Below are 12,578 nucleotides of genomic sequence, written 5' to 3' on the forward strand. Positions count from 1 at the left end.
GTGTGGGCTGTGTATGTGTGTGTGTGACATGCAAACATATTTTTAAAAAGACACACAACACCACATGATATATATAAAAAAAACAATTATTCAACTTTATTAACATCAAGGTTTTTGCAACATTTTTTCCCTCTCCTTTTTTATTAACAAATAGAAAACAGATTGTGTATACAACAGACTGAACCCCTACGGCACTATTTGAAGACAAAGTGAAATAAATCCTTGTTTTTGCAGTCCGTCCATCCGGGCCCAATCAATCCAAATTCACCTCACTTTGCAATCCTATAGCCTCACTTAAGAGAAAAACGCTTGACTATAATGTAGAGATCCTCCACCGTACATTGATGCTGCTTCTTTGTGTTACAGGAGAATGTCCTTCTGTAGCACAGTGAGGAGATAATACAGTATATTACAGCAGTTATACCATGGATGTAGAGTCAGTGACAGTCAGAAGAGATGTTCATCTGGGTTGTTGTCAGGTTTCTACAGGGATGGCCAGTCATGGGGAACTAGGTCAGTCGTATGCAGATGGACATGTCCAATTCATAGATCATAGTTCAGAATCAGCAGGGCAATCAGAAATACAGGGATGGATAACTGTCTGTCTGGTCACTCGAACACTTCTCATAGGAGGGGTGTTGTTGGGCGCTGTACATTAGTCTGATGTGAAGTTCTGTATATCTGTTGCTCCAAACCAGGTCTAGCTTGTCAGATCAGAGCAGACAGAGCTAGGGTCCAGTTCCTCTGTGTCTTTTGGGAGTGATGGTTTGGTTCAGTCCCATGGGCAACTAAGGGTGCTGTAACAGGACAAACACCTTTTCATGTACCGGTAGTTGTCTTTATTTCTTTCATTGCATCTGGAGCTTGGACCGGAGCTCTTTGAGCGACAGGCATTGAGAAAATCACAGTAAACAGAATCTGTACATGGTAGATTATTCATAAAACATCATCAAGAATAATCTATTCAGTTTTTATAAACATAGATGGGTTTATTTTATAGTAGTTCACTAACTCTGGTGTATATGTGTTTGATCTCTTTTTGTGGAGATTGTTTTTGTAAAGTACCAGGAAGTGAAAATACTTATAAAAGTTGTGTCCCCCATATCCCACTGAATACGACCAACCAGAGAATAGAGAACTTTAGAATGTTATAATTATGGTAAAAAAATTAAAATATTATTAGCAGCTCTGAGTATGCGTACGTCTCCAGTATTAATAATAACTCGGAGCATGTTTAAAATACATGTCCCTTGTGTAAAAAATAATAAAAAGATACAAATAATGAATTTAAAATAAGACCCAAGAAGACATACAATAACCAGTGTATAAATGATTAGAAAACAAATTCTAAATAATAATAATAATAACATATTTATAATGGGTAATAGTAATGATATTAATGCATAATAAAAGCAGAAAAATAAAGTTTGCCGTATAAGCAGGTGGAGGAGGCAGAAATAGTGTTTTCATGGCATGTGCATTAGCTATAGAGACATCAGAATGAAGCATACTGAAGCTATTTAGGAGATTTTTTAGTAGTGAAGGGTTTTAAAGCAGGTTTATTGTGCAGTCAGTCCAGGAGTACTGTTCCACCTGATTGACGGTCATCCAGTCAGACATGTGCTCTCTCCCACTCCTCCTCACTCCTCTTCTTCTCTTCCTCCCCCTCTCCCTTCACCCCTCCGGCAGTTTCTGGACAGTATTGATATAGCTCAGAAGGGACACACGGCTGGCGCTCCTGAACCCCAGGAGTCCCAGTGCATTCTGGGAGTGGTTATTATGTTGCATAGTGGTCAAAGCTTCCAAGGTACTCTAGAGCTGCCCTGTAGCACAACTGGTACTGGTCCTGGGAGGGGACAGAGGAGAACAACATCAGAGTCAGTCAACAGGGTGAAATCTACTAGAATATAATAATGGTACCATAATCTCCTGGGAGTGTTTGTATCAATGCAAATAAATTGTTTTAAGATCATTTGTTATGTGTAATGAATACATTGGAAATCTTACTCTTTTAATTGGATAAACCAGCTATTTTAACTGAATCCCTGCTTTGCTTAGATACCTCTATCTAGGAGAGGATCTGTCCTCCCACCCCCTCGCTAACCAGTCTCCCCCAGACACCCACCACAGCTATGTGACAGTACTGTACCTCTGTCTGCACCATGGCAGGTCTCTGGGTCCTCAGTGTCTTGACAGTCTGGAAGAGATCCACCACCCCCTCGTACCTCATCCTCTCCAGCACGATACTCAGGGTGATGAACACACCAGTCCGCCCAACACCAGCACTGTGGGGGAACAGGGCAGGGAGAGTTAGTACTACCTACACACACACACACACACACACACACACACACACACACACACACACACACACACACACACACACACACACACACACACACTCAAGCACACATACACATATACACACCCACCCCCACACACACATACACCCACCCACCCCCACCCACCCACCCACCCACCCACCCACCCACCCACACACACACACTCTCTGTCATCAACTAAGTGTTGATGTCATCAGTTTGTCTTACCTGCAGTGCGCAGAGATTGGTCCATCCTGGCCAAACTGCTCCTTGGTTTTATGCACTTGACCAATGAAGTCAATGAAGCCCTCTCCAGTTTTTGGCACCCCTTGTTCTGGCCAATCAGTGAACTGGAACTGCCGAATGGTCCTAGACTGGCCATCCTGAGTCGTGGTGAGTGGTGGATGAGGGACATAAAGTGAGTAATTTCTCTAAGCCTAATTATAAAACATTATAAAGGCTAATACATGCTGATGACACTTTATAAAGCATTATACATGCATAATTGGAGTAATGCTACGAGTATTTCTCTACAGTGTGTTCTACACACTCCAGTATTTATGCTGCAATAGTTTGTGTCGGGGGGCTAGGGTCAGTCTGTTATATCTGGAGTATTTCTCCTGTCTTATCCGCTGTCCTGTGTGAATTTAAGTATGCTCTCTCTAATTCTCTCTCTCTTTCTCTCGGAGGACCTGAGCCCAAGGACCATGCCTCAGGACTACCTAGCCGGATGACTCCTTGCTGTCCCCAGTCCACCTGAGGGAGTTTTTCCTAGCCACCGTGCTTCTACAGCTGCATTGCTTGCGGTTTGGGGTCTTAGGCTGGGTTTCTGTACAGTACTTTGTGACATCAGCTGATGTAAGGGCTTTATAAATACATTTGATTTGATTTATGTATGTGCTGTAAAGAGCAGATTGTATTTCTATATGCAACACAGCCACAGCTCCATGTGTGGGTTGAAAAACACCACCCCTGTTATTTTCCTCACCTTTGCAGCACTATTCAATTAATTAGGAAAATAAACTTAGCATTCCGGTTAACCCCCTACGTAAAGCAGAGAGAAAAAGGTTACTAGGGAGAAGAGGGAGGATGGATGGAGAGATGGACATACCCTGGCGTCTGTGACCTTGAACTCTCTGAGGATGTACTGGGGCATGTTGTACTCAGCCATGGGGTCCACTACAAAGTACTGGTACCTGGCAGAACGCTCAGCTGGCCAGTACTGATGACACTTTTCCTAAGAGACAGACAGACACAATGATATAGTCAAAATCTATCGCACCACAACACTATCCATGGCATGACTGGTGTGGGTGTGTGTGTGTGACTGTGTGTGTGTGTACTTGCATGTGTGTACTTGCGTGTGTGTGTGTGTGTACTTGAGTGTATGTGTGTGTACTTGTGTGAGTGTACTTGTGTGTGTACGTGTATACTGTATCAATGCCACTCACTCTTCCCATCTCTCTGAGTTTAGTAAGCATGACTACGATGGTAGAGTTATGTTCCCACAGCATCCTCCAGAAGTCCTCTGTGGTCTCTGCTAGCGGCCCCTGGGTGGCCATGTAGGCCTTCTGCTGCCTGGGGACACAAGGACATGTGAGGATAACACCATAACACTGGATACACACTTCAATACATCCCCATAAAATAGAGTTCATAGCGACACAGTAAACGTCATGTAACAGGGACACAGTATATGACAGGGTGAGGATAACGTTATAACGTCAAGGGATATAAGTTACATTTCAAAACATCCCCATTAACCTACAGTATCCATGTCGAGTCCTGAGTGGTCCTACTGTCATCTGAGAGGCCCTTGTGCTGTTATTGGAGTCTGGGCTTGGTGTATTTTCATTACGTTATACTGCTGACAGATTAAGTGTCTACTCTATTCAAGCCAGTGAGAAAAGCGCAGCGTTGCGGCTGGGGTCCCTTTCTACTAGATCAACATTAGAGGGCACTGTGAAGCCGTGAGAGAGATGTGTGTCAATGTGATTCTGTTTCTGTCATCCCTACAAACATGTGAGAGCCAGCTCAGTCCAGCCCAAGACACACATATTCCTAGGTCCAGACGCACTAGCACACGCACGGCCAAGTACAGCCAGACGCACGCAGGCATGCACACACACACACACACGTGCAGTGTAAGAAGGGGCTGCTGCTGGAACTCTGAGTTCCATCTATCTTTTTTATGTGATAACTAGTAAGTGAGCCATGCCTCAGCACCTTGTTCAAAGAGTCTCTCACAGTTGATGGGTTTGACTCATGCTGCATGGAGATTCAGTTTCTTACAGCTTATTATAGTTTGAGTGTTCTGCTTTGACAATGGCAATACGCATGCCTGCAAATTAACAGGCAAGGTTCAAGGTCAGCCATAGAGATCATTGCTCTACCGAGACACTTATCCAGACATATGCATGTTTAGAGTTAAATAAATACAATTGTTAGTGTAAAATGGCTGTTGAGCAAGAGTGGAATGACCACCTCAGGATATCAAAATAGTGGGAAACACCTAACCAGTATGACATCATCATCATCATTGCATCATCATCATTATCCTCCCCTTCTTCATCTAAACCATCCTAATCCCCTCTGGCACTTTAAAGATGTGATGCCTGCCTGCCGGGAGAGAGAACACTAACATCTCAAATATACCAGGAGAGAGAAAGTCAGCACCCCAAATGGCCCCCTATTTCCTATAAAGTGCACTATTTTGACCAGAGCCCTATGGGGCTTGGTCAAAACGAGTGCACTGTATATGCCCTAGGGTGCCATTTGGGATGCAAACTAACACCTCTCGATGTCTTAATTCAATTTTAATTACCACTACAGGAATTAAAGAGGAATTACACCCCCCTTCCTTCCCTCCCTCAGGTGGGGCAGCCCCAGGGACTTCGTTAAGCACACAGGAGGAGAAGTGTGTGTGTGTGAGTGTGTGTGTGTGTGTGTGTGTGTGTGTGTGTGTGTGTGTGTGTGTGTGTGTGTGTGTGTGTGTGTGTGTGTGTGTGTGTGTGTGTGTGTGTGGAGTATGAGGAGGAAATCGGAACAGAAAACTACATCAATGAATCCCCCCCACCAAAAACAAATACTTAAAAAAGCTCTTATTCATTCTGTCAGTCATTAGTGTGTTGTAGCATTGTGCATTACAGCCAATTACAGTGTTTATACTTCCATAAAGGAGACGGCTCTATGGGACCTCTCTGATTAGGTACTAATTGGAAATGGGACAGTAACTGAACGGGAGTTCCCAAGCACCTCCCGAATGCAAGAACACACACACTCACATATCTAGTGCATTCGGCAAGTATTCAAACCCCTTCCCCTTTTCCACATTTTGTTACGTTACAGCCTTATTCTACAATGGATTAAATAAATCCTCATCAATCTATACACAATAACGTTACCCCATAATGAAAATGTATTTGCTATGAGATTTGAAATTTGAGCTCAGGTGCATTATGTTTCCATTGATCATCTTCAAGATGTTTCTACAACTTGATTGGAGTCTACCTGTGGTAAATTCAATTGATTGGACATGATTTGGAAAGGCACACATCTGTCTATATAAGGTCCCACAGTTGACAATGCATGTCAGAACAAAAAACAAGGCATGAGGAATTGGGAGGAATTGTCCTTAGAGCTCCGAGACAGGATTGTGTCGAGGCACAGATCTGGGGAAGGGTACCAAAAAATGTCTGCAGCATTGAAGGTCCCCAAGAACACAGTGGCCTCAATCATTCTTAAATGAAAGAGCTGGCCGCCTGGCCAAACTGAGCAATCGGGGAAGAAGGGCCTTGGTCAGGGAGGTGGCCAAGAACCCGATGGTCACTCTGACAGAGCTCCAGAGTTCCTCTGTGGAGAAGGAGAACCTTCCAGAAGGACTCTGCAGCAGTCCACCAATCAGGCCTTTATGGTAGAGTGGCCAGACGGAAGCCACTACTCAGTAAAAGGCACATAACAGCCCGCTTGGAGTTTGCCAAAAGGCACCTAAAGGACTCAGACCATGAGAAACAAGATTCTCTGGTCTGTTGAAACCAAGATTGAACTCTTTGGTCTAAATGGCAAGTAACACATCCGGACGATATCTGGCACCATCCCTACAGTGAAGCATGGTGGTGGCAGCATCATGCTGAAGGGATGTTTTTCAGCGGCAGGGACTGGGAGACTAGTCAGGATCGAGGGATAGATGAACGGAGCAAAGTACAGAGAGATCCTTGGTGAAAACCTGCTCCAGAGCACTCAGGACCTCAGACTACGGCAAAGGCTCACCTTCCAACAGGACAATGACCCTAAGCACACAGCCAAGACAACGCAGGAGTGGCTTCGGGGACAGGTCTCTGAATGTCCTGTAGTGGCCCAGCCAGAGCCCGGACTGGATCCCAATCAAACATCTCTGGAGAGACCTGACAATAGCTGTGCATCTGTAGAGAAGAATGGGAGAAACTCCCCAAATACAGGTGTGTCAAGCTTGTAGCATCATACCCAAGAAGACTTAAGGCTGTAATCGCTGCTTCAACAAAGTACTGAGTAAAGGGTTTGAATACTTATGTAAATGTGATATTTCAGTTTTTGCTTTTTCATTATGGGTTATTGTATGTAGATTGAGGGGAAAAAACAATTTAATCAATTTTAGAATAAGGCTGTAACGTAACAAAATGTGGAGAAAGTCAAGGGGTCTGAATACTTTCCGAATGCACTGTAACTCTGAAAACAATAGGTGATCCTTTTCAATATCCTTTCTCCAAATATGAACAAATGTCTTTAAATTCATAGAAAACGTCATTTTTTAGAACCGTACATCTTCCATTGAGTGTTGCTGGGAAGATTCCCAAGGATGGACAGTTCTAGAGTAAAGGATTGTGGGTATCAGCAGACATAAACAGAGCTATCACAATAGGTAATCACTGTATTCCTCTTCAAGGAGGGGTTTGTCACCTGTCACAATCAGACAATTTATTTACCACAGGAGGAGTGTGAGAAGGAATGGACAGTACTGCCAATACAACCAATTTGCCCTGACAACTGACAAGACTAAGGCAAGAGAGGCAGGAAAATACTGGCCTCAATTTCACACCATAATTTACTGCTGTCAGTCGCTGCAGGAAAGGTCCACCTACTCACTCATTAGAGGAGCTGTGTCTGCAGGATGGATTCTCTCTTCTCTATTTCTATGTCCTCTTCTCCATTCTCACCATCACCACATCTCACTTATTCTAGTCTTCAGAATATGTCTTGTTTTCTCACAGTCCGAGTCTGAAAATCCTCTTCTCTCCTCCCCTCTCCCCCCTACCTCCCCCTGTCTACCTTTTCCCATCTCCTCTCTTCCCCTCAACCTCGACCCCTCCTCCCCTCCTCCTCTGCTCTCCCCTCCTCTTTTCCTCCCCGCTCTCCTCTGCTCTCCCCTCCTCTTTTCCTCCCCGCTCTCCCCTCCTCTTTTCCTCCCCGCTCTCCTCTGCTCTCCCCTCCTCTTTTCCTCCCCGCTCTCCTCTGCTCTCCCATCCTCTTTTCCTCCCCGCTCTCCTCTGCTCTCCCCTCCTCTTTTCCTCCCCGCTCTCCTCTGCTCTCCCCTCCTCTTTTCCTCCCCGCTCTCCTCTGCTCTCCCCTCCTCTTTTCCTCCCCGCTCTCCTCTGCTCTCCCCTCCTCTTTTCCTCCCCGCTCTCCTCTGCTCTCCCCTCCTCTTTTCCTCCCCGCTCTCCTCTGCTCTCCCCTCCTCTTTTCCTCCCCGCTCTCCTCTGCTCTCCCCTCCTCTTTCCCTCCCGCTCTCCTCTGCTCTCCCATCCTCTTTTCCTCCCCGCTCTCCCCTCCTTTCTTCTCTCCCTATCCTCTTCTCCCCTCCACTCCCCTCATCGTTCCTTCTCTCCTCATCCCCCTCCATCTTACCTGTATCCGTCGATGAAGCTGGCATTGATGTAGTCGGAGCCCTCCACTCCTCTGATAGGCTGCAGACTCACGCGGGTGGACTCAAAAGGCATGATGTTCACCAGCCGGTTCTTGAACTTGTTACAGGGCAGGTTGGCACTGATGAATCTTGAGGTATGTGCTTTGGAGTTGGCCAGTTTCTGGAGAAGGAAGGGAAGAGGAATGGACAGATTAAAGATACAATCTTGGATCAGATTAAAGAACTGTGTGCTATTGTAAAGAAACACCAACCCATAAACATAGAAATATAAATACTAAAATTGACTGCGTCCATGAAAGTGTCTTTTTCCCATTCTAGTAATTATATTTCTATGCCTCTAACCTGAAAATGACTGTTGCCACAGCTTTTACTGACGCCCACCTTCCTTCCCTTCTATCTAGCCCCTGTCTCTTCAAAGTGCTAAAGCTGGGGATCCCAGCCAGCCTAGCATTGCTGTGTGTGAGCAGGAATGTCGGAGGGCACGGGGTTGGGGGCTAACACTCTGATGCATGAAAATTATGAGCTTTGAGCTGAGCCCCTTTGTTCTACAGCTTCAATTAACAACCTGCTGACGCCGACAACATCTCTCTCTCTCCATAAAAACTAGTGTCGACAGCACAGCCACAGCCACGAACAGAGACGTCAGAGAGTCAAAAAACACTCCCACACAACATTCGGGACGGCTGTGAAGATAGATACACAAGCTGACTGTATCCATGCCACTGCAACGAAATAAACTAAAACCAAACAAGACTTTGAAAACTGAAAAACCATCTTCTCCCAAATGAGAGGGGGAGGGTGAGTTTTTTTTGCTGGCACTGCTGATGGTGTCCTAATATTATACTCTGTCAGTAGAAAGAAAGCAAAGTGTCAGTTTCAGAACTGCCAGTGGAGTGAAGCATCAAAACCTAATTATACTTGCTACGGACTTACAATCATCATGCTTGCTGAACAAGTTTGACCCACATCATTTGGGTTGTGGCGGCGTGTCTCCGAGGAGGAGGCTGGTTAGAGCTGTTTTCCTATGGCGGGAGGCTGTGAATGGCGGCGTCCCAAATTGCATTGTAATCCCTACACAGTGTACTACTTTTGACCAGGCCCTATGGGTCCTGGTCAAAAGTAGTGCACTATATAGGGAACATGTTGCCATTTTGGGACGCAGTTAGTGAGTATGTGATGGGGTCCAATACAGTCGCTGGAGCCCAGTGGTGTAGGCCCAATCCCAGGATGCATCAGCTCTCCAACCCATTGAGGCTTTATCTACAGACTGTCAGACGGTCAGCCTGCCTCAACACTCCTCCCTCACTAGATCACTCTTTCTGTCTCACTCTCCCTCCCACGGCCCCCTCCCTCTAGTTCAGTCTCTCATCTCCAGTCCAAAAGATAAGCCTCTGAAACACTGAAACAGAACGCCCCTCTTAGGAGAATCTATTCATTTCAGAGTTACAGTGTGAGGATGAAAATGCTCCCAAACACACTGAGACATTAACTTCCTACTCCCACTGCATCGTACAGACTGAGACACCACCACCAACAACAACAACTGTTCTACTGCTTCTAACTAAATGCTCCAATTAGTAACTGTACCAGTCAAGTCACTTAACCTCAAGTCTAAGTTGAATCCCAGCTCCCTAGCAAGTCCAAGCCTGAGCGAGTCCAAGTGGAATCACAAGTCCCTTGCAAGTCCAAGCCTGAGCGAGTCCAAGTGGAGTCACAAGTCCCTTGTTAGTACTAAAGGTTGCAAACAGTCCAACACTTTTCTAGCTAGGTTTATAACATAGAACTGAACTGCACTGTTATGTTCAGGAGGACAGCTACTACCTACCTTAAACTCTAGCTCCATGGCAGTGACAGTGTCTCCGGGCGTGACCTGGGTGAGTTTCTGGATGTGTGCGTACAAGTTGCGTGCAGGGACCTCTGTGTTACCGCAGGTGGCTGCCTCTAGCAGGGCCTCGTGGATAAAGACATACTGGTCCTCCGTCTGCACCATGTAGTTCCGCTGAGCTCTCATACACGTCACATGACCGTAGATATCCACTGACTTCTCATGCTTCATACGCTCCAGCATGGCCTCAATCACAATGAAGCAACCAGTCCGACCTACACCAGCACTGTGGGGAGAGACAGGTAACTGTAGAGCCTTACACAGACACAGACAGAAACGACTGTAACTACACTGAAAAACTCACAAATCTGGCATTGGAAGAGATTACATGCGCACATTCAATGTTTCTAAGGCAGGTTGATGTTTATTGAGAGGAATCTTGTCCTGGAGGCAGGGCTGAGTGATTTCCACTAGATGGGCCAGTGGCTATATTGTAAAAATTAGGTTAGGGTTAGGTTTAAAACCAGATTTGATGACTTTGTGGCTGTGCCAGCTACCCAGCAGTGCTGCATCCAGTACATTAAAATATGTACAGTTTTTGTATGTGCTTGTTTTCTCTTGTATAGGGCTCATTTGTCCCAAAAAACTTTAGTCTCAATATGACTTCCCTGAGCAGGTAATGGAGACTAAATAATATGTTCAGCAAAAAAAACTAAAAAACACCACAAACACTGAAATCTATTCTCCCATATGGTTGGTTTCAATACTTAGGTCATCATCAGGTCAAACATATCTCTGAATCAGGTCTGAGATGGGGTTTACCTGCAGTGCACCACCATGGGTCCTGCATCTGTGGGGTTGCAGGACTTGACCCTGCGGAGGAAGGCCAGGGTGGGGGTGGGGTACTCAGGCACTCCATGGTCCGGCCAGGCCATGAACTGGAACTGACGAACCTCTCTCTTCTCACTGGAGCCATTCTGGTAGAGCAGGGGAAAAGAAAACTATCAGAACACCACAGACACACACTGGTGGCCATATTCTGGGTTGTCTCTCTGACAGACATTCATATTTACAACATGTTCGCTAGCATGAGATTTGATAATGGCTCGAGAACACATTCCTGGAATCATTGCCCTCCAGCTGGTCAAGAGCTGGTCATTTTTGGAATACAGTACATGCTATTCCTTACCTTATAGAGGGCGAAGGTGCGTACGCTGTAGGTAGCCAGCTCCACAGTGTCCAACATGGTCACCTGGATCATCCCATAAGTCTCTGTACCCCGACTGGGCCAGTACTGGTCACACTTCACCTGTTACAGACACAAACACACAGACACAGGACAATAAAGATATTGGACTTAGTGTAGGAGCACTGGAATGAGGGAAGCAGAATGAGACAGGGACTGAAGAGGCTTGTGTTAGGATAATGGGACAGTCAGGAACTAAGGGCTGTGAGAGGGAGGACATGGGACAAGGACTTAGACTGAGTGAAGGATGACAGCTTGCTTCAGCTCCACTGTGCTATCCTTCATGTCCTGGGGGGAGAGAGGAGAGACAGCCAGCTGGAGTTTAGGGGCCCAACTCTATGGGACTACAGGCCCAGAGACCCTAGCTGGCATGGGCCAGGCAGATGGGGGGCTTCCGCTACACAGTCCTGTCCAGGGGGGGCTGTGGTAACATTGGAACTGGCCTAAGCCCTGGAGAACCCTGGAGCTCAGAGCGTGACTTGTGCCTCTCTTCATTTATTTATTTTATTTAACCTTTATTTAACTCCTCCAGACCTCCACTCCAAAGGGCCATTAGTTAGCACATTCTGATTGGACAGCAGGCTGGTGCTCCAGGGACATTAGTCAGGGCATTCTGACTGGACAGCAGCCTGGTGCTTCAGGGCCATTGATCGGGGCATTGTGAGAGGGCATTGTGATTGGACAATCTGGTGGACAGCAGGATTACCACCTGGACACATAATTTCACTGGACTTCTCAAACACAACCAAGAGCCAAGAGCTAAGTGACCTATCTGACTGAGCACAGGGCAGCCACAAACCAAAATCTGCTGTGAAAAGTAGGCGGCTGGTGCATTTCCTACTAACACAGACCATGTAGACAGATAATTCCTGTTTGGTGATGTTTTATCTGTTTAGCCTACAGGTGCATTCCACCACTTTAACCTAGACTAGCTAAGAGGCAGTTGGAAATGACTGCTGTCCCTGACATTACTCCAGGCTCCTGTGCTCTGGTCGCTTAATGAAACAGAACAGAATGGAGCGGAGTGGACAGGTGGTCACTATGGAGGGGGGGCGGGGGTGTCACTGCGTCCCCCATGTCAGCTGCTACGGACTTCCTGTGACTGTCCGTAGATTTTTCAGGTCCTCTCTAGTCAGAATGATAGCTGAGGTGGATGGAGGTTAGACGGCAAAGAGGTGGTGCTGGGATGTTGCCAGAGGTGAGACCATGCTGTGCTGGTGATAAATAACAGGGGCAAAGGTTCAAAGGTGAAAGGTCATTTAATGATGAGTTGACCCCTCATGGGTC

At 46.2% G+C, this 12,578-nt stretch overlaps 1 protein-coding gene across 10 annotated transcripts in view; it reads right to left on the minus strand.

Moving 5' to 3' along the window:
* Window positions 1–68: 68 nt before the first annotated feature.
* The window catches only part of ptprfa (protein tyrosine phosphatase receptor type Fa), a 408,795-nt gene continuing 396,285 nt past the window's right edge, over window positions 69–12,578 (minus strand). For all 10 annotated transcript variants that reach the window (XM_031785716.1, XM_031785715.1, XM_031785723.1 and 7 more), the window contains 9 exons: window positions 11,235–11,354; window positions 10,868–11,022; window positions 10,046–10,331; window positions 8,202–8,380; window positions 3,773–3,899; window positions 3,433–3,558; window positions 2,550–2,704; window positions 2,150–2,285; window positions 69–1,846 (listed from right to left, as the gene is read on the minus strand). In XM_031785716.1, the coding sequence (XP_031641576.1) occupies window positions 1,778–1,846; window positions 2,150–2,285; window positions 2,550–2,704; window positions 3,433–3,558; window positions 3,773–3,899; window positions 8,202–8,380; window positions 10,046–10,331; window positions 10,868–11,022; window positions 11,235–11,354 (1,353 nt within the window). In that variant the 3' untranslated portion in view covers window positions 69–1,777. The remainder of the gene's footprint in view (window positions 1,847–2,149; window positions 2,286–2,549; window positions 2,705–3,432; window positions 3,559–3,772; window positions 3,900–8,201; window positions 8,381–10,045; window positions 10,332–10,867; window positions 11,023–11,234; window positions 11,355–12,578) is intronic.

Source organism: Oncorhynchus kisutch, linkage group LG13 (genome assembly GCF_002021735.2).
Source record: "Oncorhynchus kisutch isolate 150728-3 linkage group LG13, Okis_V2, whole genome shotgun sequence".
NCBI classification, from domain to species: Eukaryota; Metazoa; Chordata; class Actinopteri; order Salmoniformes; family Salmonidae; genus Oncorhynchus; species Oncorhynchus kisutch.